General features: G+C 43.5%; 1 protein-coding gene and 1 pseudogene across 3 annotated transcripts in view; one reads left to right on the top strand and one right to left on the bottom strand.

Moving 5' to 3' along the window:
• Positions 1 to 232: 232 nt before the first annotated feature.
• LOC309630184 (mortality factor 4-like protein 1 pseudogene) lies at positions 233 to 20,497 on the bottom strand (annotated as a pseudogene). Its single transcript has one exon. The product of its transcript is annotated as a mortality factor 4-like protein 1 pseudogene (transcript).
• Positions 20,498 to 21,606: 1,109 nt separating this feature from the next.
• IFNAR2 (interferon alpha and beta receptor subunit 2) overlaps positions 21,607 to 27,500 on the top strand; it is a 33,390-nt gene continuing 27,496 nt past the window's right edge. Inside the window, exon 1 of one of the 2 annotated variants that reach the window (XM_082395069.1) lies at positions 21,607 to 22,894. In XM_082395069.1, coding sequence (XP_082251195.1) covers positions 22,699 to 22,894 — 196 coding nt within the window. In that variant the 5' untranslated portion in view covers positions 21,607 to 22,698. The remainder of the gene's footprint in view (positions 22,895 to 27,500) is intronic. The other variant, XM_082395068.1, reaches the window with a different exon arrangement.

Raw genomic sequence — 27,500 nt, 5'->3', positions numbered from 1 at the left:
ACTCTCATCAAGTACCTTCTACTTCGTGCTCACAAAGCGGGCTCTGGAGCCAGACCCTAAGGTTAGAATCCTGGCTTGACCACTTACTGTGTGACTTTGAGCCAGTTACTTAACCTCTCTGGGCCTTTTCTCATCTGTAAAATGGGGAAGGTGATAACAGCTCCTGACTGTTTTTTTTTTTTTAGATTACATTTTTAATTTAATTTTTAAAATTTTTTGTACAATTTTTGAAGACTACTTTCCATTTACAGTTATTACAAAGTATTGGCTATGTTTCCCATGTTGTATAATACAACTTTGAACCCATCTTACACCCCCTCCCCAGCAGCTCCGGACTCTTAGGGTTGATGTGAGGGGAGGACTTAGCACCTGGCAAGCACGTGCAGCAGGGCCCACCTGGAGTAAGAGCACAGCGGGAGCTGCTACGGGGCAGGCACACAGCGTAGGGTCAGGTCAAGCCTCAACGTGGTGTCAGCGTGCTCTGATGGTAGAAGCGCGGGATGCCCTGGGCTTTACAGGAGGATCACGTCGACTGAAAAAAAATGCACAACCTAAAAGTTGAGAATTATGTTTTCTTTGGCAGACTTTCTGAAGACTTCAAGCCGTGGAGAGAGCCTCTCAGAAGAACTCTGAGGGACAGCTCCGAAGAGGTGAGGGAGGATCCAGAATGTATAGGGGGGTTTTGCAACAAAGACCAGGTGGTCGGAACAGCAAAAGATCACTGCTAGTTAAAGAAAAGCAGACGTCTCAAGTTAAAGCACTGAGCACTTTTCTGTGTACTGGAAGGTGCAAGAGTCTGGACTCGCTGAAATCATTCCTTGGATATGCACCTTAGCTATCTAACGCCAGTATCCTGCGCTTTCCCGCCCTGAGTCCCCTCAGGGTGCACCACGGGGAGGGGGGGCAGCAGCGGCTGAGGACTTGGCGGTGGGCAGTTTATCTCCAGCCTGAGTTCCCTCAGGGCTCGCTGTAGGGGTGGCCGTAGTGGCTTGATGGCTGCAGCATCCTTTGTTTACTGAGATGGTAGGCCACACTTTTCATTCACAGTCAGTTCCCCTCACACCTGGAGAAGGAGGGCTTCCTGGAGGGAGGGACGACAGCTCAGCAGAGACCAGGAAGGAAAGGAGCAGCCAGAAAAGAGGAGGTCAAAGGTCTTCCAGGGTCAGAGAACAGCATTTGCATGCAAACCCCCTGAGGGCGGAGGGCGAACAAAGGGTTGGAGGACAGGCCACTACTGTAGACTATAGCAGGGGCAGAGAATGGGGTGAAGAGGGGTCCAGATAAGACAGGAGCAGGAAGCAGGAACAAGAACAGGAGGCCTTGGGCCCGGTTGAGGCGGCTGCATTTTATTCCGAGGAGGCTCACGTGAGGGGGTGAATTTCCACTTATCAAGGTGGCGCTGGCTGCTAGGTGGAAAGTGAGAACGTGAGGTTTTGTGTTTTTCCTTTTTGACTATGACTCACAGGAAGTAAAGTGCGCTACAGCACAACCAGAAACAGGCCCAGGGTTTGAGGAGAATACAGGAAGTCCCTTACATACAAAAAATTTCCATTCCGAGAGCACGTTTGTAAGTCCAATTAGTTCGTAAGTCCAACAAAGTTAGCCTAGGTACCCAACTAACAGAATCGGCTATATAGTACTGTAGTGTAATAGGTTTATAATACTTTTCACACAAATAATACATAAAAAACAATAGAAAAAAAATAAAGAAAACATTTTTAATCTTACAGTACAGTACCTTGAAAAGTACAGTAGTACAGTGCAACAGCTGGCATCCAGGGGCTGGCATCGAGTGAACAGGCAAGAAGAGTTACTGACTGGAGGAGGGAGAGGAGGTGGAGATGATAGAGCTGAAGGATCATCAGCAATAGGAGATGGAGGGCAAGCTGCAATTTCACTCACGCCTGACCCTGATGGCACAGGTTCTGGTTCCTTGCTGGATTCAATTCTATCTACCCTCTTGAAAAAATGATCCAATGATGTCTGGGTAGTAGCTCTTTTTTTCTCATCATAGATGACACGGTAGCACTGGATTGCATTCTGAATGGCTGCTGCAACCTTCGTGTACCATTCTACATTTGGGTCCTGTGCCTCAAAAACTAACAGTGTCTCCTCAAGTAAAGAAAATCCCCTTGCCATTTCCTGCATCGTGAATCTCTTCTGTTCTTCAGTTACTTCTTCTTCCTCTTGTCTCTCTTTGTCCTTTCTCTGGGCCTCCAGTTCCATCAGGTCTTCATCAGTAAGCTACACAAAGTAAGTACACAAAAGCACAACCACTTGTAGAGAATGCACGCAGGTGACAATGTACATCAGACACGTGAACTAACTTACGTGATTGGACATGTGAACACACGTTCACATCTTTGCAAGTTCACAGCTTGAAGGTTCATATGTATGTAGGGGACTTACTGTAAAGCTTTTCCCTCTTTAAGGAAAATAATACAGTACAGCATTCCAAATACCAAAATAGGGACAGGGCTTTGCAAAGTGCTAGGGTTCCTGAAGTTCAAGTTCATTAGCCTTGTCGAAGCAAATAATCAATAATCAATATCAATATATAATAAGGAAGAGAAGAAAGTTTTATTTGAGCCAAACTGAGGACTATAGCCTGGGAGGCAGCCTCTCAGTAGCTCTGAGAAACTGCTGCATAAAAGCATGGTTGTCAACATAGTCATACGCTATCAGAACAAAGAACATACATTTAACATGACAGGGAACATTCCTTCGGGGTTTCAAAAGAGAGAGCTTTTTACTGAATTGTGTAAATCTGGGCAGATATTTAATTTCTGTGACTAATCAGTGAACTAGAATGAATGTTAAATTTTTTATGTCTGAAGCTCGAGTCTCTTTTGGATCTGTAAATACTCATTACCAGTATAACTTTTGTTCAACAAGAGGATTGTACTGTATGAAGAACTGATGAAAAAAAATCCCTCTGTAACATTTTCTTAAGAAAACCTTGCTTATTTAAAGAAAAAGTCTGTATAAATTATAAATTTTTATTTAAATTTTAAAAAAGAGACAGCTTAGTACATATACAGTGAGACAGCTGGACCCTGGTGTCTGGGAAGGGAACCTTATCTTCAAGGGAGGGTTAACATGGACACAGAAAGGGAGTCATTTGTCCTCACCTTCGAAGTGGATATTCTTGACCTTAATGGTTAAAGATGTGCTATGTATGTTTGACAGGGCATGAGTCAGGCCGTTCTAGTTCACACGAAGTTCAGACCAAACCATGTATAAGCCAGAATGACGTCCCCATAACTCAATACTTGAACATTGTCCCCATGAGCCTCGAGGTAAAGCCACTTCTGATTACATCCCAATACATCCACATCGCATACACCCCTCCCCGACCCTCCCCGCACACACCACACGCCATACCACACAGAAAACGCACACACCACACGCACCATTCACCACACGGACACCATATATGGCACACTTGAAACAGGCCAGTACTTATCCTTACTATGTACAATGTGCTCTGCTATTTTCTATTCCATTCCTTTCCATTTCTTTTCTTTTTTCTAATGTTGTCTGAGACTCACTAAATTGATTATTTCATGACCCACGAATAGGTCCTGAACTAGACTTTGGAAAAACTAACTTGGAGGGAAGCAGAGGGAACCCACAGGTTGCTGTGAGACGAGTGTTGGGCTGCTCTCTGGCCGAGCTCCTGGCACAGCCTGGGACGCAGGTGTGACACAGCCACCTCCCCACTGTGGCTGGCCCAGCCACCAACGGGCAGGGGCAGAGCCTCCCAGCCTGCCAGGATGGCTGGTGGGGGAGGCCCTGTCCCTGCGTTTGCCTGGCTAATTTGAACCTAAGAAGTAACCTCCCCTGTTTTTGTGTTTAATCACCTCCTCACATACAGCAGCCTGTGGGCTTCCTTTGCCTTCCTCCAAATCAATGTTTTCCAGACTGCATCCTGGGACCTATTAGTGGGTCATGAAATCACTTTAGGGAGTCTCAGGCAGAAGGAGAGAAAAAGAAGGAAAGGAAAGGAAAGGAAAGGAAAGGGAAGGGAAGGGAAGGGAAGGGAAGGGAAGGGAAGGGAAGGGAAGGGAAGGGAAGGAAAGGAAAGGAAAGGAATGGGAAGCAAAGGGAAGGGAAGGGAAGGGAAGGGAAGGAAAGGAAAGGAAAGGAAAGGAAAGGAAAGGAAAGGAAAGGAAAGGAAAGGAATGGAAAGGGAAGGGAAGGGAAGGGAAGGAAAGGAAAGGAAAGGAATGGAATAGCGCATATGCCATGTAGTAAGGATAAGGACTTGAGGTGTGTGTATTATATTATAACTTTTCTTCGAACCAGGTATTAAGAAAGTGAAACAATAAATACAGGGCAGAGAGAATCAATCATGTCCAATGATTCAGACAAAGAAGCACAGGATGAAGCAACTCAAGAAACTACCACGTGAAAAGTAAAGAGACTATCCAGCACCCACAGCCCGTAACTGAATCTGCCAGATGATGACTCAGTGAGAACACATGAGTTTGTTCTCTCGATCATCTTTTTTCCTAGTAAATATTCAGTGAGACTGATGATTCCTCTTGTTTCCAACAGGCCTAAGTAGAACTGGGCTTACAGTGATGGGATGACTTGCTCTCCTCTGAGACATCTCAAAAGCCCGCAGGCCAGGATCATTCTTTGCTCTTCCTCTTAGATGTCTGTGCTGGCAACCGGCCACTGCTCACATGGCTCACAGGGAATTCTACAGCCACGTGTGGGAATTCCGCTTCTGGAATTTTCCTCAGGGCTGCCTTTCCCAGAAAACTCCTGATACTCTAAGGACTGAGTTGAAGCTTTGATGGTGGTGTCTGGCACTGATCCGTCCCCACCCATCACCCTCGGGGGAAGTGTGGGCTAGAGTCCAGCTTTCTTCCATAGATAAAGCCTAACAGAGACATCAATCCCCACCCCCCCAGCCTCACCATGGAAAATTGAGCTCACAGGTCAAAATAGCAAAAGACATTTGATAAGAATAACCATTTCCGAAACAAACAAAAACAAATACTGGATTACAGATTCCATCAGAAACAGAAATGTTGTTAAAGTCCAAGAAGTTAAAATGAGTCTAATAAACTATCAAGAAATAAGGGGGTAAGGGGTAGTTAAAAATGGAGGTATAAAAAGATAAAAAAGATACTGAACTTACCATGTCCCATAGACACAACAAATTTACAGATAAATATGATTCAATTCCCTCTGATAAAGGTCTGAAAACTGGCTGAACAGCTCCTGCACAGCAAAGGGGAAAAGAGTCATCATCAGGACAGGTAGGAGAGGCAGAGATGCAGTCTCACCAAAAACCCCACCCCTGGCACAGACACCCACCATCAGGAGGGATCTCACAAATACAGAGCTTCTCCCTGAAGAGGGAAGGGTCTGTACCCACATGAGGCACCCCAATCCCCGGGACCTGAACCGAAGCCCCCAGAATGTCTTGTTTTGAAAACCAATGGAGCTTATATCCAGGAAAACCATAGTGAGACAGGAAGGGGGCAGGGCACAACCTTCAAAAGAATGATAGCCATTGAACACACGACATAAACTGGTTAGAACCAACCAGGTCCAAGATGGTGGATGAGTCGACTTCCACTAGACTTTAAGCCTCATTATACACTCATTGTAATAAATCGGCAAGCTAAATGACACACCCACAGGTGCCAAAGCTGACCATAAGAGGTCAAAAAGTGGGCTGTGGCCCAATTTCTGGAAATCCCCATGTCTTCCCCAAAATAGCTGGAATACTCCTCCCTTTCATTAGCGTATGAAATTACCCACCCCTATAAAAACTGACAAGCCCATACCCTGGGGCCTCTCACCTTCTGAGATGGCCCACACTGTGTCTGTGGAGTGTGTATCTCCCTGAATAAACCTTCTTTCTCTTTATTATGGCTTGCGCTTGAATTCTTTTCTGCGCGAAGCCAAGAACCCACACTTGGCGGCTGTCCCAGGGACTCGCCTGAGACCTGGGACATGATCATTCTCTCCGGCTGCATTTTCTTTCCTGCAACAATAGGGCTCTAGGGAACAGAGATTCCACTCTTTTTTTTAAACATCTTTATTGGAGTATAACTTCTTTACAACGTTGTGTTAATTTCTGCTGTATAACAAAGTGAATCAGCTATATGCATACATATATCCCCATATCCCCTCCCTCTTGCATCTCCCTCCCACCCTCCTTATCCCACCCCCTAGGTGGTTGTAAAGCACCGAGCTGACAGAGATTCCACTCTTAAAGGGCTCACAGGAATACTCACTTGTCCTGGGACCTTGAACAAAAGCCACAGTTTGAACCACACCAAGACCATATGGGAAGGAAACTCATTTGCTAATCCTAAGGCATCTGCTGGAGAGGCAGAACCCTGTCCGGACTCTCTCTAGGGACAGAGGTGCTCCCATGGCCCTACCAAAGCCAGGAAGGCACTCACAGCTTACATAGGGGATGCCCCTTGATGGGCCAAGGGAGATTGCATTTCTGGGACCTACTGGTCTGAAACAATCAGAGGGACGGTTCTTGGCAGGCTACCATCCTCAGGGCAATGCACAGACAGCAGACTGAAACACACAACCCCAGTATCCTTGTGAAGAAAGGCCTAAATACTTGTCCTGGAGCTTCAGCCTAAGAAGTAGGTTTCAGGTTTACCACACATCTACAGGCTACAGAAGTGCTCTCAGGGAACATAGGCCAGGAGACACCATCTCTGTGCTCTCCCTTGGCCTCACTACAGCTCACCAGTACCTTCCAGAAAGGAGCTCACACACTCAACTGGAGCCACAATTTTTGCAACTTTTGCCAAGGAAACACCTCCAGATCATCTGGGCTGGAGGTCAGTAGCCTTTACAATTGCAGTCTCACAGGATGGTATATATTTGCATACCTTAAAAGCTGCTGCCTGAGGGTCTAGCTTCTAATCAGCCTAATACTAGGTGTGGACAGAGATCCCTCCCTCTGGAATACTCAAAGCTCTTGGCACACGCTCAATGACTGGACGTATCAAGAATAAATCAGACTGCCTAGACAATCACAAAGGTTCAAGTGACAACCAAAGCTAGGGCAAGTTTAAATAATAACATTAATCTCCTACATAGGCCACTCCTTCAAGACTGGGAGAGATAGCTGTTTCCCTAATACATTGAAATAAACACAGAGAGTCAAGCAAAATGAGGAGACAGAGGAATATGTTCCCAATGAAAGAGTAACATAAAACCCCAGAAAAAAACCTTAATGAAATGGAGATAAGTAATTTACCTAATAAAAAGTTTAAAGTAATGGTCATAAGGATGTTCATCAAACCCAGGAGAAAAATAGATAAACACAGTGAGAACTTCAACAAAGAGAGAGAAAATATAAGAAAATAATGAACAGAAGTCACAGCAATGAAGAATACAATAACTCAGCTAAAAAATACAAAAGAAGGGTTGAACAGCAGACTAGATGAAGTAAAGAAAGAATCAGTGAGCTGGAAGGCAAGGCAGAGGAATTCACCCAAATAGAGAAGCAAAAAAAAAAAGAATTTTAAAAAGTGAGGATAGCTTAAGAAACATATGGAACCCAATAACATTGCATTATAAGGGTCCAGAAGCAGGAGAGAAAGAAAAGGGGGGCAGAGAACTTATTTGAAAAAATAATGACTGAAAATCTTCCCCAACCTGGGGAATAAAACAGACATCCAGATCCAGGAAACCCAGAGAGTTCCAAAAATATATATAAATCTAAAGAGACTCACACCAAAACACATTATAATTAAAATGTCAAAAGGTAAAGGTCAGACCTACTAGAGAATGGACTGGAGGATATGGGGAAGGGGAAGGGTAAGCTGGGACAAAGTGAGAGAGTGGCATGGACATTTATACACTACCAAACGTAAAATAGATAGCTAGTGGGAAGCAGCCACATAGCACAGGGAGATCAACTTGGTGCTTTGTGACCACCTAGAGGGGTGGGATAGGGAAGGTGGGAGGGAGGCAGATGCAAGAGGGAGGAGATATGTGGATATATGTATATGTATAACTGATTCACTTTGTTATAAAGCAGAAACTAACACACCATTGTAAAGCAATTATACTCCAATAAAGATGTTTAAAAAAAAGGTAAATGTTAAAGAGAATCTTAAAAGAAGCAAGATAAAAACAACTTGTTACATACAAGGGAACCCCTTTAAGACTATCAGCAGATTTCTCAGCAAAAACTTTGCAGGCCAGGAGGAAGCAGCATGATATTTTCGAAGTAATAAAAGGAAAACAACTCTCAACCAAGAATACTCTACCCAGCAAGGCTATTATTCAAAATTGAAAGAGAGACAAAGAGTTTTCCAGACAAACAAAAGCTAAAGGAGTTCATCCCACTAAGCCAGCAATTGAAAAGAAAGGGCACTAATTAGTAACAAGAAAACATGAAATTAAAACTCACACTGGTAAAAGTAAATATATAGTAAAGGTAATGGATTAATCACTTATAAAACTAGTGTGAAGGTTAAAAGTCAAAAGTGGTAAAAATAACTATAACTACAATAACTAGTTAAGGGACACACAGAATAAAAGGATGTACAATGTGACATCAAAAACATAAAAATTGGGATGGGAAGAGTAAAAATGTAGAGTTTTATAATTCATTCATACTTAACTTGCTATCAACTTAAAACAGACTGTTGTATATATAGGCTGCTATGTGTGAGACTCATGGTAACCCCAAAGCAAAAACCTATAGTAGGTACACAAAAGATAATGGGAAAGGAATCTAAGCATAACACCATAGAAAGTCATCAAACCACAAGGGAAGAAGCAAGAGAAAAAGAAAAAACAAAAATGAACTACCAAAACAGCCAGAAAACAAGTAAAACAATGGCAATAACTACATACCTATCAACAATAACTTTAAATATAAATGGACTATATTCTCAGATCAAAAGACATATATACACTACCAAATGTAAAATAGATAGCTAGTGGGAAGCAGCCGCATAGCACAGGGAGATCAGCTCGGTGTTTTGTGACCACCTAGAGAGGTGGGATAGGGAGGGTGGGAGGGAGGGAGACGCAAGAGGGAAGAGATATGGGAACATATGTATATGTATAACTGATTCACTTTGTTATAAAGCGGAAACTAGCACACCATTGTAAAGCAATTATACTCCAATAAAGATGTTAAAAAAAAAGAAAAAAAAAGACATAGAGTGGCTAAGTGGATAAAAAAACAAGACCATCTATATTCTGCCTACAAGAAACTCACTTTAGATGTAAGTACCCAAACAGATTGAAAGTGAAGGGACAGAAAGTGAAGGGAAGATGTGTTTCATGCAAATGGTTACCAAAAGAAACCTGGGATAGCTATCCTTATATCAGAAAAATAGACTTTAAAAAAAAGAATATAGTAAAAGACAAAGATGGGCATTACATAACAATAAAGGGGCCAATTCAACAAGAAGATATAACATTTGTAAATATCTATGCACCCAACATAGGATCACCTAAATATATATGGACAATATTAACAGTCTTAAAGGGAGAAATTGACAATACAATAATAGTAACAGACTTTAATACCCTACTTACATCAATGGATAGATCATCCAGACAGAAAATCAATAAGAAAGCTTTGGCCTTAAATGATACTTTAGACCAGATGGAGATATAGATACAGATATAGATATAGATACAGATATAGAGCATTCCATCCAAAAGCAGCAGAATACACATTATTCTCAAATGCACATGGAACATTCTCCAGGATAGATCATATGCTAGTCCACAAAACAAGTCTCAATAAATTTAAGAAGATTGAAATCATATGAAGCATTTTTTCCAATGACAATGGTATGAAATGAGAAATCAATTATAAGAAAAAAACTGGAAAAATCACAAATATGTGGAGATTAAACAACATGCTCCTGAACAACAAGTGGGTCAACGGAGAAATTGAAGGAAAAATCAAAAAATGCCTTGAGACAAATAAAAATGGAAACACAACATACCAAAATCTATGGGATGCAGCAAAACAGTTCTAAAAGGGAAGTTTATAACAATACAGGCCTACTTCAAGAAACAAGAAAAATCTCAAATAAACAATCTAACTTTATACCTAAAGGAACTAGAAAAAGAAGAACAAATAAAGCCCAAAGTTAGTAGAAAGAAGGAAAAAATAAAGATCAGTGCAGAAATAACTGAAATAGAGATTAATAGATATACATACAACATAAGAGCACACAAAGGTTGAAAGCAAAAGCATGGAAAAAGACATATCAGGCAAATACTAGCCAAAAGATAGCTCTTGTAGCAATATTAATATCATCTAAAATTAGGGTAACTATATATAATTTATTGTATAAACCAGCATACCTTTGAGAATAAAAGGTATTATTAAGAATTACAACAGGAAAAGAGAAATAAACCAAGACTTCTTAGGCAAATCAGGATTTATGGTCAGTCATACAATACAAAATAAATCAAAAAGTATTATTAAGGATGAGGAAGGTCTCTAAAAATGATAATTCCCCAAGAATATGTGAAGCAAAAAGTGATAGAAATATAGGGAGAAACAGATGCTATCCACCTTCACAGTGAAAGATTTCAATATAACATTCTCAATCAATGATAGGTCAAGTAAACAAACCACAACAAAAAAATCTGCAAGAATGTAAAAGATTTAATCATCTAAAAAAAAAAATAGAGAGAGCTATGCACCCAAAACTTAAAGAAAACATTTTGTTAAGCACACATGAAACATTTACAAAAACTGACCATATACTAGGTTACAGAGAAACCCTAAACAAACTTCAAAGAATAGATATCACCCAAACCAGATCTTCTAACCACATGCAACTGAGATAGAAGCCAATATAAACAAAAATAGTTGCATATTTGCTGGTGGGAATATAAACTGATGTAAGAGCATTGGTGGAAAGTTTGGCATGTCCTCCTAAAGTTAGAAATTCACATCAGCAGTTTCACTTTTAGAAACACACTTGAAACTCTTGCACCTGTAAAACCAGCAAAAATATACAAGAATGTTTAGAGCAGGACTGCTCTCAATAATAAAAACCTGGAAATAACACAAACACTCAAGGAAAAATGGGAAAATAGATTATGGTTGGGTTCATTTTCTCCTGCTGCATAACAAATTACCACAAACTTAGTGGCTTAAAACAATACCCATTTACTGTCTCCAAGTTCTGTAGGTCAGTAGTCAGGACATACCGTGGCTGGGTTCTCTGCTCAGGGTCTCACCAGGCTGGATCAAGGTGCTAGACAGGGCTGCCATCCCATCCAAGGCTGGCGTTCACTTCCAAGCTCACTGGTTGTTGGCAAAATTCAGGTCCTAGTGGTTGTAGGGCAGAGGCGCCACTTTCTTGCTGGCCATCAGCAGGCGCTGTTCTCAGCCTCTAGAAGCCACCTGTCACAGGGCCCTCTCCACAACATGACAGTCTTCTTCTACAAATTCCACTGCAGCTTTCCATCTCTGACTCCAGACCCAGATTTAAAGGGCTCATGTGATTGGTCCAGTGCCCTTTCTTAAGATCTGATTTGGGACCCCAATTGTATCTGTAAAATCCCATCACAGCAGCACCTAGTGTTTGATTAAATAATGTGTATGCACACCAGGGCCTAGGAAGCTTCATGGCCCTCTTAGAATTCTGCCTTCCACAATGCTCGATCCATGCGATGAATATTACATAGCTTCAAATGGAATGAACGCAGTCACCTGCAACAATGTGCATGAGTCTTAGAAATTTAACATCATATGAAAAAAATATAGTCCCAAAAGACTCTAAATTAAAAACAACTAAAATTTTAAAAGTGCTTTTAAAGGATTACATATAGATGCAACAGAGTGATATAAAAAAAAAGAAAATAACGAGATGGTGGACTGGATTCTGGATGCCCCAGCTCGGGGGAGGCAGAGGGCCAGGTAGCTGAGGAGTTAGATGTAGGTTATTGTTAGGGGGTCTAGATTGGGGAGGGAAGAGGGTAAGTGGGTTCATAGATGTTATTATATTATTTTAAATAACTAAATTATACTGTGCTGTATGTCAATTAGAACTTAATAAAACTGGATAAATAAATAAATACTAAATATAAAATAAAATAACTAATCTGAAGCAGGACAAATATGGACCAGTGATGAGAGAACGTCATGTACTGAGGATTATGATTAATAATTTCTATTCTGTGTACCTGAAGTCTAATTAAAAATGAAGAAGAAAAAATACTTCTTAAATGAAAGAACATACTAAGGAATTGAAAAGTATATTCTCTCTAGGGCAGGCGAAGCCCTTGGGTTCCAGATAGCACCAAAGAGGCAGTGACTGATTTCTTCAGGACAAACTCGTCACCCCGGAAACCTTCCAAAATGTAAGTAGAAATTACCATTTGTTCTCAGAAACGCCTCATCTGAACATATCTGGGGAGATCGCCTGTCACTTCCACCACTCAAACCTCAGGCTTCCTGGTTTTCTGTTGCCTGCACCTCCCAAGTGCTGCTAGGTCCTTTGCACCAGCCTTTAAACACACTCAGGGCTCTCCCACTTGCGGAAGAAAAAGGGTAAGAATGAAGCAGGACCTCTCTCCCCCCTACACCCCACACGTGCAACACCAGCTCCCTCCCACACTTTCCCAGCAAAACTTCCTGCAGACAAGTCCCCTACATTCTCGGTCTCAGTCCTCAGCCCATGCTTTTGCCCTCCCAACTGGACAACACGTGTGCTCCACCAGGTCACAGGCAACTGCTCAGCCCTTAACTCTCCTGACATTTTGGTGCCCTTTGACTCTGGACCACTTCCTCCGTGCACCCTTTTCCCTTGGCAGCTGTCACAGCTCCCTGCTTTTTCTGTCATCTCCCTGCCCCTCCTCTCCTGTCTCATCCGCAGGTTCATCTTCCTCTGCTGTTCTGTACTTGTTGACGTTGCTTGTGGCTCTGTCCTCACATCCCTGGGCCCTGCTCCCTCATCTCTCTGGAATAGCTCATCTGCTCCCACAGCATCAGTTGCCATTTGCACACTGCTCATCTCCAAATCCTTCCTTGCAGCCGAAATCTTCTTCACTCTGGGTGCGTAGAACCAATTCCCTCCTGGAAACTTCTTCAATGACCCCCATACTTCCAACTCTCTCTGCCCCAAACTGTCATCTCTCCCTCTTCTTAAGAGGGCACTAATCCCATCAAGAGGGCTCATAGCATTTGTCTTGGAGTTTCTTACAGCTTTCCCTCTGTGGACACGGAATGAATTCTCCCTGGGTCGTTGCTTCCCAGGGATGCACAGGGACCTAGGTTTGAGTCCAAGGACCTTGATCTGCCCTTGCCAGCCTCATATGAGCTACCTTCCTTTTGGGGCTACTCCCGTAGAAAAGCGGGGCCTCCTGGGAATCCATCAGCTTTCTATGCCCAGAGTTCTCCCAACAGATGGTCATGGGCCATTGGGAGACTTGGGGTACGAGAGAAAACAATGAGGTTTAGGGTTTTTTAAAAATCAATCTACATTTATGTAGTCACTCACTAGATGATATTTATTAATGTATATGCAAAATTAATTCATTGCCACAATGCAAAGTCTCAAGAGACTTCAGGAATCACATGGTCTAACAGGCATGTTCTAGATGAGAAAGTTGTCTCAAATCCCCTCATTTCTTTTCTTCTTTCCTTTCAAGCCCTGGTGGCACCCATTTCTCAAGCAAGCTAGGGGGATGATCTCGACTGCATTCAACTGCAGTGGCCACAAGGCCCTGGTACATACCTCACAAGGTGAGGGTATGGGTAGAGCCAAGGTAAAGGGCAATGCTGGCTTAAAAAGTGGGGGAAGGAGGAAGGAAATGAGTCATTCTGAGAATCAGAAGTGGGGAAAGAGAGTCATGTGCCTGTGGCTTAGTCCCTTAGTTGAGGTTGGGGTGATGAGGGCAGCCACTCTTCATCGCTCACACAGGGGCACGAGGTGTCAAGGCTGCAATGCCCTGAACTGCTATTAGTAGAGAGAGCTTGCAGCCGAGTTGAAAGAAGCAGCCCCTCGCTGCTCCTTTACTCCATTTGCCTGGGCTAAGGAGGGCAGCTGCACAAAGAGAAGCAAAATGTGGTCAAACTACAGTTTGGGGTTTCTCAGTCAGAGACTCAGGGGAGGAGCTGACTCCACCATTGTCACACGTGCAAGTTCGAGGGAGAACTCATAGCTTATCATGGGCACAGCATCTAGACTCCTAGCCTGGAGCCACCAAGTGCAAGTTAGAGCTAAGCCTCTGACCTCAGACGTAAACTTGACCAATGAGCTGCTCATGCCAGAGTTGAGACCCGAGGCAGTTCTTGGACTCCTAATTTGGCATTCTTTCCACTGAACTCCCCCCACCCCCAGGAGAGTAGAGAGGTGTAGGGGTGTGGATTTTATGAAGGGAAGGATCAAACCCCTATCAGTACTCTCTTCAGTCCGGAGGAATTCCTTCACAGGTCCCCTCCCATTATGAAGTCTTTGATATACGAGAGTATTGTCCACGCACTCATTTTCAGCAGATGACTTTGCCACATACTTCCTGCAAAAAGCAAAAGTTGTCAGACACTCTCTTATCTTTTGCCTCCAAATCTACCCTCTCTCTGCCTTCCTTTCTCCTGTTACAAAAGGCAAAACGTCCCCTCTACCTACGACCAGCCCCTCCAGTGTTCCTGGATTCCCCCCTCCTATCTGAACAATTTCACTCTTGCCTTTATCTCCTCTCTTCCCCATTATCAATTTACCACTCTCTATAGGACCATTCTCAACAGACTGTGAACATGCATAGTAATCTCCCATCTTAAAAATATCCATCCCTTAAAACAACAAGATACCACTACACACCTATTAGAATGGCTAAAATGCAAAACACTGACAGCACCAAATGCTGGTGAGGATGTGAAGAAGTGAGAACCCTCATTCCTTGCTGATGGAAATGCAAAATGGTGCGGCCACTTTGGAAGACCATTTGGTAGTTTCTTACAAAACTAAATATAACTCTTAAAATATAATCCAGCAATTGCACTCTTTGACATTTACCCATGAGTTGAAAACGTTCACACAAAAACCTGCACATGGATTTTTTTAAATTAATTCATTTATGTTTGGCTGTGTTAGGTCTTCGTTGCTGTGCACAGGGTTTCTCTAGCTGCGGCGACCAGGGGCTACTCTTCGTTGCGGTGCGCGGGCTTTTCATTGCAGTGGCTTCTCTTGTTGCGGAGCATGGGCTCTAGGTGTGAGGGCTTCAGTAGTTGTGGCACGTGGGCTCAGTAGTTGTGGCTCACGGGCTCTAGAGCACAGGCTCAGTAGTCGTGGTGCACGAGCTTAGTTGCTCCACGGCATGTGGGATCTTCCCAGACCAGTGATCGAAGCCATATCCCCTGCATTGGCAGGCGGATTCTTAACCCCTGCATCACCAGGGAAGTCCAGCATAGATGTTTATAGCAGCTTTATTCATAATGGCCAAAACTTGGAAGCAACCAAGATGTCTTTCAATAGATGAATGGATAAACAAATTGTCGTACATCCATACAATGGAATATTACTCAGCACTAAAAAGAAAGGTACTATCAAGTCACAAAAAGACATGGAGAAACCTTAAATGAATATTGCTAAGTGAAAGAAGCCAGCCTGAAATGTCTATGTACTGTATGATTCCAACTGTATGTCATGCTAGAAAAAGCGAAAGTATGGAGATAGTAAAAAGATCAGTGGTTACCAGGGGCTAAGGAGGAAAAAATGAGGAACAAATAGATGCAGCACAGGGCATTTTTAGAAACTAACTCTGTGTGATACTGTAATGGTGAGTACATGACATTATACATTTGTTAAAACTCATAGAATGTACAGCATGAAGAGTGAACCCTAATGTAAACTAGGCACTTTAGTTAATAACAATGTATCCACATTGGCTCAGCAATTGTAACAAATGTACCACACTATTACAAGATATTAATAGAGGAAACTGGAGGGAGGGGTAAGATGGCAACTCTCTGTACTTTCCACGCAATTTTTCTATAAATCTAAAACTGCCTTTAAAAATTAAATCTATTAATTAAAAATTAAAAATATTCAATGGCCCATGAATATCCATGGCCCACCCTGGCTCCCACCCCTTTCCTCTGCTCACTGTCACAACAAAACTTCTTCAAAGTTGTTTCCTCTCTTTTCTCACCTCCCATTTTTGTTCCTAACCCTCTCTCCCTGTGTCGGTTTCCTACTGCTGCTATAAGAAATTAGTACAATCTCAGCCGCTTAAAACAAATTTATTATCTTACAGTTTTGGAGGTCAGCCCTAAAATCAAGATGACAGCAGGGCTGTGTCTTCTGGAGACTGTAGGGGAAGGTCCATGTCCTTGCCTTTTCTAGCTTCTGAAGGCCACCTGCATCCACTGGCTCACGGCGCCTATCCTCCATCTTCAAGGACAGCATCTTCCAATGTCTGGCCTCTCCTTCTGTCCTCACATCTTCTTTCTCTGACTCTGATCCTCCTGTCTCCCTTTTATATAGGCCTCGTTATTACCCTGAGCCCACCCAAATAATCCAAGATAATCTGCCCTTCTCAAGATCTTTAATCACATCTGCAAAGTCCCTTTTACCACATAAGTTAACATAGTCACAGATTCTGGGGATCAGGATGTAGACATCTTTGGGAGCGATTATTCAGCCTCTTCTCTACCTGGGCTCCACTGAGACAGCTCTTATCAAGAGATTACCGGCAGCCTCTGAGTGGCAGAGCCCTGGTCACGAGTTAGTCTTACTTAACCCCTCAACACATTCGACAGAAGTGATCAAGAAATTCTCTTCTCTCAGCTTCCATGACATCCAGCCTCTTGGTTTCCTCCCAACCACACTGACCATGTATGACTTTTTTTTGGTTGTTTTTTTTGCCTTGCTTCCCTCCTGGCCATCTAAACATTGGTGAGACCCAGGGGCCCGGTCCTCATCTGTCTTCTCCATCTATTCTTTAGGTGACCCCACATAATTGATTATTTAACATTTCAGCTCTATGCTGATGACGTGCAAATTTATAATTCCGGCTCATACCTTTCCACAAAGACCCCAAATTGTATTACCTCGCTGCTTCCTTCTTGGTACATCTTCAATAAAATTGTACTCTTAAACAATCACAAACTTACAAGAAAGTTGAACTACAGTACAGAGACCTTTATCTCTGAACCATTTTCTGGTGCCCCCATCACCCCTAAATACTTTTGTGTTTATTTCCTGCAAACAAGAACACACTTCTGTATAAACTACAATACAGCCTCACAATCAGGAACTCAACTTTGATACATGAATGCCGTCTAATCCTCTGACCCTCTTCAAGTGTCACTGGTCATGCCCTCTCCGATTAAAAGGATCCGTCTCAAAGTCACAGATTGCATTTAGTTGTCAAGTCTCTTTAGTTTCCTTTAGTCTTGAATGATTCCTCAGACTTTGACCGTCACAACTTAACCTCCGTGACTTTAGGAGACTAGCGGCCAGAGATTTTGGAGAATGTCCCTCTCTCTGGTTACGCACATTTGACACAAGTGTCACAGATGTGGTATTGCTCCCTGTTGAGTGCTGTGGAATTCTACTCCGTTCCATCGTTGATGGTGTTCGATTGCATTGTTTGGTTAAGACGACCTCTGCCAGTATTTGCCACTGTAAAGCTACTCTGGTCCCCTGCGTAATTAGTAACTATTTTTGCAGCCCCACCCTCTAGGAACTCTTGGCTGCAGATTTCTCATAGCTCAGATCTCAGCCCAGATGTCCTCAGCTGAGAAAGACCAGCCAGGCACCCTCCAGCTCACCACCTGTTGTTTTGTCTTCATGTCACTCTGCAGTTATCTTGTTTATTTATAGTTTGTACCACTATCACCCCCACCTCCCCACCCACTGGAACATAAGCTCCAGAGGACAGCAGGAACTTGGCCTGTGTCATATACTCTACTGACTCCAAAACCTACAAGAGTGCTTGGCATGGGCGGGTACTCAATGAATATTTCTGAATGAATGAACAAATGTGTATTTTTTAAAATATAGTAGACTTTATTTATGGGACAATAGAGCATATAGTACAGAGATTTCCCACAGGCCTCTTCTCCTCCACACAGTTTCCCTTATCTTTAACGTCTTGGGCTAGTGTGGTACCTTTGTAACAATTGATGAGCCAATATTGATACATTAATATTAACCAAATGCTGTAATAGTTTGTAGAATAGAATTCACTGTTTGTGTTATACAGTTCTATGGGTTTTGATGAATGCATGATGTCATGTATCCATCTAGTCTGATAATTCCAGATTCTCTGTCACATCTTAGTCTTGTTCTCAAGCTTACTCTGTCTCTTCAGATTGTGTTTTTCCTGCTTTTTTTTTTCTTATACTTTTTGTAGAAAGTTGGACATGATGTATCAGATAACAGGAGCTGAGATAAATAATCCTTTACTGTGAAGTGTCATGTTTATCTGGTTAAGAGTTAGTCTGTGTTTAATGCTTGCTGCCCCTGTGGGTGTCAGAGGCTTTGATTTCTTCCAGTATCTTCATTTTTTTGTCTTCCCTGTTGTCTCTGGGTTTCCCTAGAAGCTCTCTCTTAAATAGAGTTGTAATCCACTGGAGTCTTATGGGTGTGGTGGAAGGTTTTGTGGAGGGGAAACATTCAATAATCTTAAAATTAAATTTCAGGGTTTGTTTTTTCTTTTTAATGAGCCTGAACCTCTGGACTGAGACCCTCAGAGGAGTTTCTTAGCCTCTGTCCCTCTGTTTTTCCTCCCCTTATGACAAGAAGGTTTGAGGGGGCTGAGCTAATTGCCTTTGAGCTGGGTCACAGTAGACTTGGCTAAAATAATTCCCCTTGAAAGCAGGCTTTTTTTTTTTTTTTTTTTTTAAACAGAACACTCTCAGTGTATTTCAGATGGTTACTTTTCACCTCCTTCTGGCTAAACAGGAAGGAAGCTTTCTCTTCCTTCTGGTGGGGCACCTGTGAAAAAAGCTCAAGAAAGTAGGAGGACCCCACTAAGACTGGGTCTCCAGGAGTTTTGGGGGTTTTTTTTGGTTTGTTTTGTTTTTTTGAAACCTAGAGAAAAAATGTATTGAAGATCTGAAAAACTATTTCTAAAAAGATGGACTTTTCCAGAAAACGGTAGCTACACAATGCATTGCGTCTATCATGTTAAAGTGCGCATTAGACACAAATACAAAAACCATGAAACAAGCCACCATTCTCTGACAATCTGAGCAAAGATAAAATGCCTAAGGAACTACATGGATGACTTGCAAAGGATGGGGTCTTTACTGTAAGCACCATAAAAAAAGGGGGGGCACAACTGGACGAGTGTCTTCAGTTATACACACTGAACTGAGCCTTAGGCACTAGGAATCAGAGCATTTTGTCATATAGTATTAACACATATTATAAAAGTGCATAGTGCCAAAGGAATAAAACCACCAGCATTCAAAAGCAGCTTTGTCAACTAAGCAATAAAACACTCTACAGTACGTCTCTCTGTTGTCCATCGTTGAATACACTGGTAGCAACTTTGAAATGAAAAAAAAAAGAAAGAAAAGAAAAAAGGAGCTGTAACCCCTTTTATTTGCTGTTTAAAATCAAACAGAAAACAAACATCACTTCTGTTATACACTAACATTTCCAAAGTACATCATTTGTACAAGAGAAGCACTAAGAAACAAAAATGTGTTTACAGAGATCCAAACATGAGTGAGTATAAGCACCTCACACAGCTTTCCGATGGTACTCAGGAGAAGCCACTTCATAATCGCTGGCGCTAAACAAAGTTGCAGAGTTCTTTGCCAGGTATTTTAGGAAATCATGAAAATAATTCAGTAATAAAGCAAGGCTCTTCTCATCCAGAGGTGTATAGGCCAACATTGCTCCAATATGTACAAATAATCTCAGTAGATGTGGCACTCCGTACACCAGGGACATAGGCGTATCAGGGTGATCTGCGAGGATTTCAGCATACTGTGGTCTCTCAAATTTGTAGAGTAGCTGGGTGCCCAACATTGCATTGAAGTATTCCTTTAGCCCTGCCACAATTTCATTAACAGCATACTCCTTATTATCTGTGTTTCCTCGAGATTTCTTATAATTTGCAAAATCCTCTAGAATGGAATCCACATTCTTCTTGGCAGGAAGATAAAAGAGCTGTTTTTGCCGGGTAATTAAGTCCCAGTCATCAACAAACCATTGTTTTAGTTCTTCAGGAATCTTTAACATCAACTCTGTTCACGAATGTTTCCTCATTTTCAACAGTCGGATCTACTCGGGTCCTTTTCTTGTGAGGAGGCTGAGGTGTCTCACTGGTGCTACCACCATCTCCATTGCCAGGTGTTTTCTGTTTGTTCTTTTTTTGTTTTCACTTCAACATTTTTCTGTTGCAGACCAGAAGTCTTCTTTCCAGGGGCAGCCCCTCTCATCTTCCCCTCTGCATACTGCTCCTGACTGGCTTTTTGAAGTTCTTGTTGTTTCTGCAAATTGGTGTCCGCGTATTTGAGTACTCTGCTTTCTGGAACCCATTCATCCCAATTTTTATTCCAACCACTGTAATGTATAAAGTATTTCACCTGTTTATCCTTTACGGCCACCTTTACACACTTTGCTCCATAAAGAAGAGGTCCATGGAAGCACAGCACTCTCTCACCCTCCTGGAATTTAGGTTTCCGGTCCTGCTTGGGCACCAATTTTAAGTGACTGGCCGCCCCCTCCTCCTCCTCCCACCACCCCGACTACTGCCCCCTACTCTCTACCCCGCCCGGCTCCACGTCAGACATGCCTTCAGGCACCGCCAGCTCCACATCCAGGGCCGATCTTTCCCCAGGAGTTTTTAACTCTCAAGCTAGTCCACGCTCAGCCTCCAGCAGGAAGTCAAGCACGGCTTGTTTCCCTGTTTTCTGAGGCTTCTGCCCCTTGTCCACTGATTCTCTGCATTTGCCCGTCTCTCCAGTTTTGGGGGCTGCAGTTTGCCCTGTGACCTCAATTCACTAATGCATCTAAGAAGAGTTGATTTTTCCAGTGGTTCAGCTTTTCTCTTGTGAAGAGTGGAGTGACAAAATTCTAAACTCTTTACATCTTGGGGTGGACAGCATTTGTGTTTTGTTTTGTTTTGTTTTTTAAATTTTTGGCTGTGTTGGGTCTTCGTTGCTGCACGTGGGCTTTCTCTAGTTGCAGAGAGCAGGGGCTACTCTTTGTTGAGGTGCGCAGGCTTCTCATTGCGGTGGCTTCTCTTGCTGCGGAGCATGGGCTCTAGGCGCGCGGGCTTCAGTAGTTGTGGCACGCTGGCTCAGTAGTTGTGGCACACGGGCTCAGTAGTTGTGGCACACAGGCTCTAGAGCACAGGCTCAGTAGTTGTGGCGCACAGGCTTAGTTGCTCCACAGCATGTGGGATCTTCCTGGACCAGGGCTCGAACCCATGTCCCCTGCATGTCCCCTCCTACTCCTCCCTTGTCACAAAACTGAAAGTGAAACTGAATTCTCAATTAGAATTATCTAGATGGTTAGTTGTTTTTTTTTTCTTCTCCTCCTTCAAAAGGATTTTAACATGTACATTTCAGTAGCTTTAATGTTTAAAATATACATACATTTGGGACTTCCCTGGTGGTCCAGTGGTTAAGAATCCACCCTTCCATTTCTGGGGGCACGGTTCCAACCATGGTTGGGGAACTAGCATCCTGCATCTGGCATGACCCTGGGCACGGCCAAAAAATAAACAGAAATTTAAAAAAAATTTTTTTAAGTAATTTATTTATTTATTTATGGCTGTGTTGGGTCTTCGTTTCTGTGCGAGGGCTTTCTCTAGTTGTGGCAAGCGGGGGCCACTCTTCATTGCGGTGCGCGGGCCTCTCACTATTTCGGCCTCTCTTGTTGCGGAGCACAGGCTCCAGACGCGCAGGCTCAGTAATTGTGGCTCACGGGCCCAGTTGCTCCACGGCATGTGGGATCTTCCCAGACCAGGGCTCGCACCTATGTCCCCTGCATTGGCAGGCAGATTCTCAACCACTGCGCTACCAGGGAAGCCCATAAATTTTTTTAAATTTACACACATTTTACTGAAAGCTACCTCATGTTCTATTTTGGAAATTGATGGGATATAAATGATAGGTAAACAAAATAATGAGGGACTGTCTTTCCTCTCTACCTACCCCCAAAGACGTTAATCAGTGGAGGACTGGGCAACCAGGAGCACAGAGGAAAGAGCCACAGAGAAGGGGGAGGGAGCCAATATTTACCATATTTACAAAGTTCTGCTTGAGCCTGCAACGATACCAAGCCTTTACAACTCAATGATAGTTATTTTTATCCCTGTTTTATTGATTGGAGAATTATGGTCTGAGCAGTTTGTGGAACTAGTAAAGGCGGGGAGTGCAGGAGAGAGCCCGTTCGGTCTTTCGTTCATTCATTCATTCAACACATTTTTATTGAGTGGATTAAATGTGCTAGGCGTTGTTCTAAGTGACTGGCACTGTTCCAGCCCCTGAGGATACTGCTGTAAACACAACAGCCAAAATCCTTTCTCTCTTCCCCAGTGGAGCTTACATGGAGGAGGGGTGGCGGCGGGAGGCGCTGTTTTAATAAATCTCGGTAAATTACAAGACCTGGTGTCCCCGCCCCGCCCGGGCCCGAGCTCTCCGCTGGGGGCCGGCGCTCGGCGCGCGCACCCGCACTGAAGACTTGCTCCACCTCTCGGGGAGGAGACCCCGAGGACCGATCCGGGGCACCATCGGAGCGGATGGTGAGGGCCACCACCCCGCCACTCTTCTCGCCTTTGCCCCACGACGGTCGTCACTGCCGAAGGGGCCGCCAGCCGCGCGCATCCTGGTCGCGAGCGCCGACCAGGGGTGCGGAGGAGTGGCGGCGGAGCCCGGCTGCGGCGGGTGCGCCCGAGGCTGGCACCCCGAGGACAACGGCGAGGCCAAGCGGCCGAGGTAACGCGGGACTACTGGGGCGGCGGGGACAGGGGGTGGGGACCGGGCGAACGCCGCCTCCCCGCAGCCGCTTCCCGGAATCCCTCTCCAGGTTCCTGTCTCTCCCCCGCCCCGCACCGGACTCCACGGGCTCCCGCCGGCGCTCCGGGCCGGGAGGGGGGTTTGCCGCCGCCCTTCTCCCGGGGGCCGCCCCCCGCCCACGCCCCCCGCGGCCCGGCGGGTCGCTGGAGTGCGTCCGCTGACTGTCCCCCGCGGCCGCGCTGCCCTCGGCCCTGGCCGGCCGTCCCGCGCTCATCGCCCCTCCTGGGAGCCGTCTTCACGCGCCCAGCCCTGCGGCTCCGCCACCTGCCACACCGAGGGCGCGGGTCGCTGCGAGATGAGAGCCACTGTCAAGTTCAAAAGTCAAACTCCTCACGATCCACAACGCCTTGCAAAACTGGGTTACCGGCTCGGGTCTCCGGTCCGGGGTTTTCCGCCCGCCCTCCAAGAGAGCAAACTGAGTTTAGCCATCCTTTGTTCCCGGGCGGGAGAGGGTCACGGAAGGGCAACCGGAGCTGGAGTGTCCTATGTCATTTCAGACCCATCGCTTGGAAGCTGGAGGGAGGACGGGGCGATGGGACAGCGTCGCGGGGACAGGAGTGGGTCCCCCTCCAGGGTCGGGAAGGAATGAGGAACGGGGTGCGAGTCGACGCTCGCGTTTCAACCCTGACCAAAGAAACCAGTTAAACCCAGTTAATTGGATCCATCAACCCACTTGTGTGGCTAGCGATGGCTTTGAGAAACTCTAGATGTCCCGTCTGTCTGTCCGTCTCTCTCTCTCTTTTAATGTTTGTTTGATCTCCTTGCTTTTGTTTGGCAAAAAGTCTTAGAAACTGAGCGGAACGAGATGGGAGGTGCAGAGGCAGGCGCAGCGAGCGAGAGGCCTGGAGTCCCCCCTCCCCCAGGTGTCACACTAACTGACCCCGGCGGCTGAGACCAACAGGCCTTCCGTCACTTGTCCCGCATCTTGAACAGGTTTCAAAGTATCCTTCCCCCTACGGTTCTGGCTTGGAGACAAAAGGGGTGGAAGCGAGGCCATAGCAAAATGTGCTCTAAAGAAAACATTTCCTAGTAATGTGCGCATCAGTGATAAGGTTTGACTCTTTGTCGCAGGAAATGGCTTGATTCCCAACCATTGCACCACCAAGGAAGTCCTAGTTCTCGTCTTTGAAAGCATGGATCGGTAAACAGGGTCGAACAGTTAGAATGCTGTGAACAGATCATATTCCAACTTCCTAATGTCTTTTGTAATTTTCTTTAACTTTAGAGGGATATTTTAGGGAGCTATTCTTTCTTACGGAAATAATTTGTGTCAACAGTTTCTTCAGGCTTTGCTTCAGTTTTTTTCCAAGTAAAATAAATTTAGACAGAAACATCTGTGTGAGTGTGTTTGTGTGTGTGTTGTGTGTGTCTATGCATAGAAAGATCTCTGGGATTCTGTTCACCTAATGTTAATGATGGAAATATCAGGATGCTGGGATTTTACTTTTATACATTATTTTTAATTTTTTAATGAGTGCGTACAAGTATTTTTACCAAAACAAGACATAAACTAGAAATAAATATGCCAAGATGTAAACAATGGTTGGTGCTTGGTGGTAAAAATAAAGATGATTGGTACTTTCTTCTTTGTGCTTTTTTTTGTATTTTTTTTTTTTAATTTCCAGGAGAAAAAGTATGTAGTTTTATTTGTAGAGTCTTTCTGAATCCATTCATTCATTGATTAGCAAAGATGCGCCAGGTGTCAGGCTGTGCTGGGTAGGAGAAAAGACAGCATTCTGCTCTCTACCAGGAGAATAGGGGGCAGCAAGTTCCATGAGGGCTGTCTGTCTGTCTGTCTGTCTGTCTGTTTAGGAGGAGTTGAAATTCAGAGAAGAATCACTTTGCCCAGGTTGCATCTCCTTGAGCTGGGCCTTAAAAATGGAAAGTTTTTTCTTTGGGTATCAATGGCAAGGATTGCTGGGTGGGGAGTCGGGGAGGGGGCAGGGTGGGTGGTGATGGGAGTGTCAGAGCAGGATGTGATGTGTGGGACAGTAGTGGGAACACTGGAAAGGCTGGTGGCAGCCTTGAATTCAACCTAAGGCTTTGGTTTCTTGTCAGGCAGCAGTGAACTACAGGCTGGGTTGGTGGCAGAATTTGCAAGGCCCAGAGCAAAATTAAAATGCAGGGCCCCATTGGATTAAAAAGTAGGAAAAAGTACCACCAAAGGTACTAAAATATAAAGCTTTTTCTTTTCTTTTTTTTTTTTTTTTAAACATCTTTATTGAAGTATAATTGCCTTACAATGGTGTGTTAGCTTCTGCTTTATAACAAAGTGAATCAGTTATACATATACAATATGTTCCCATTTCTCTTCCCTCTTGCATCTCCCTCCCTCCCACCCTCCCCATCCCACCCCTCTAGGTGGTCACAAAGCACCAAGCTGATCTCCCTGTGCTATGCGGCTGCTTCCCACTAGCTATCTATTTTACATTTGGTAGTGTATATATGTCCATGACACTCTCTTACCCTGTCACATATCACCCCACCCCCTCCCCATATCCTCAAGTCCATTCTCTAGTAGGTCTGTGTCTTTATTCCCGTCTTGCCACTAGGTTCTTCATGGCCTTTTTTTTTTTTTTTCCTTAGATTCCATATATATGTGTTAGCATACTGTATTTGTTTTTCTCTTTCTGACTTACTTCACTCTGTATGACAGACTCTAACTCCATCCACCTCATTACAAATACCTCTATTTCATTTCTTTTTATGGCTGAGTAATATTCCATTGTATATATGTGCCACATCTTCTTTATCCATTCATCTGTCGATGGACATTTAGGTTGCTTCCATGTCCTGGCTATTGTAAATAGAGCTGCAATGAACATTTTGGTACATGACTCTTTTTGACCTATGGTTTTCTCAGGGTATATGCCCAGTAGTGGGATTGCTGGGTCGTATGGTAGTTCTATTTGTAGTTTTTTAAGGAACCTCCATACTGTTCTCCATAGTGGCTGTATCAATTTACATTCCCACCAACAGTGCAAGAGTGTTCCCTTTCCTCCACACCCTCTCCAGCATTTATTGTTTCTAGATTTTTTGATGATGGCCATTCTGACCGGTGTGAGATGATATCTCATTGTAGTTTTGATTTGCATTTCTCTAATGATTAATGATGTTGAGCATTCTTTCATGTGTCTGTAGGCCATCTGTATATCTTCTTTGGAGAAATGTCTATTTAGGTCTTCTGCCCATTTTTGGATTGGGTTGTTCGTTTTTTTGTTATTGAGCTGCATGAGCTGCTTGTAAATCTTGGAGATTAATCCTTTGTCAGTTGCTTCATTTGCAAATATTTTCTCCCATTCTGAGGGTTGTCTTTTGGTCTTGTTTATGGTTTCCTTTGCTGTGCAAAAGCTTTTAAGTTTCATTAGGTCCCATTTGTTTATTTGTGTTCTTATTTCCATTTCTCTGGGAGCTGGGTCAAAAAGAATCTTGCTGTGATGTATGTCATAGAGTGTTCTGCCTATGTTTTCCTCTAAGAGTTTGAGAGTGTCTGCCCTTACACTTAGGTCTTTAATCCATTTTGAGTTTATTTTTGTGCATGGTGTCAGGGAGTGTTCTAATTTCATACTTTTACATGTACCTGTCCAATTTTCCCAGTACCACTTATTGAAGAGGCTGTCTTTTCTCCACTGTATATGCTTGCCTCCTTTATCAAACATAAGGTGACCATATGTGTGTGGGTTTATCTCTGGGCTTTCTATCCTGTTCCATTGATCTATATTTCTGTTTTTGTGCCAGTACCAAACTGTCTTGATTACTGAAGCTTTGTAATATAGTCTGTAGTCAGGGAGCCTGATTCCCCCAGCTCCATTTTTCGTTCTCAAGATTGCTTTGGCTATTCGGGGTCTTTTGTGTTTCCATACAAATTGTGAAATTTTTTGTTCTAGTTCTGTGAAAAATGCCAGTGGTAGTTTGATAGGGATTGCATTGAATCTGTAGATTGCTTTGGGTAGTAGAGTCATTTTCACAATGTTGATTCTTCCAATCCAGGAACATGGTATATCTCTCCATCTATTTGTATCATCTTTAATTTCTTTCATCAGTGTCTTATAATTTTCTGCATACAGGTCTTTTGTCTCCTTAGGTAGGTTTATTCCTAGATATTTTATTCTTTTTGTTGCAATGGTAAATGGGAGTGTTTTCTTAATTTCACTTTCAGATTTTTCGTCATTAGTGTATAGAAATGCAAGAGATTTCTGTGCATTAATTTTGTATCCTGCTACTTTACCAAATTCATTGATTAGCTCTAGGAGTTTTCTGGTAGCATCTTTAGGATTCTCTATGTATAGTATCATGTCATCTGCAAATAGTGACAGCTTTACTTCTTCTTTTCCAATTTGGATTCCTTTTATTTTTTTGTCTTCTCTGATTGCTGTGGCTAACACTTCCAAAACTATGTTGAATAATAGTGGTGAGAGTGGGCAACCTTGTCTTGTTCCTGATCTTAGTGGAAATGGTTTCAGTTTTTCACCATTGAGGACAATGTTGGCTGTGGGTTTGTCATATATGGCCTTTATTATGTTGA

This window comes from Balaenoptera borealis, assembly GCF_965194805.1.
Source record: "Balaenoptera borealis genome assembly, chromosome: 5".
Taxonomy (NCBI): domain Eukaryota; kingdom Metazoa; phylum Chordata; class Mammalia; order Artiodactyla; family Balaenopteridae; genus Balaenoptera; species Balaenoptera borealis.
This window is presented reverse-complemented; position numbering and strand designations above follow the sequence as displayed.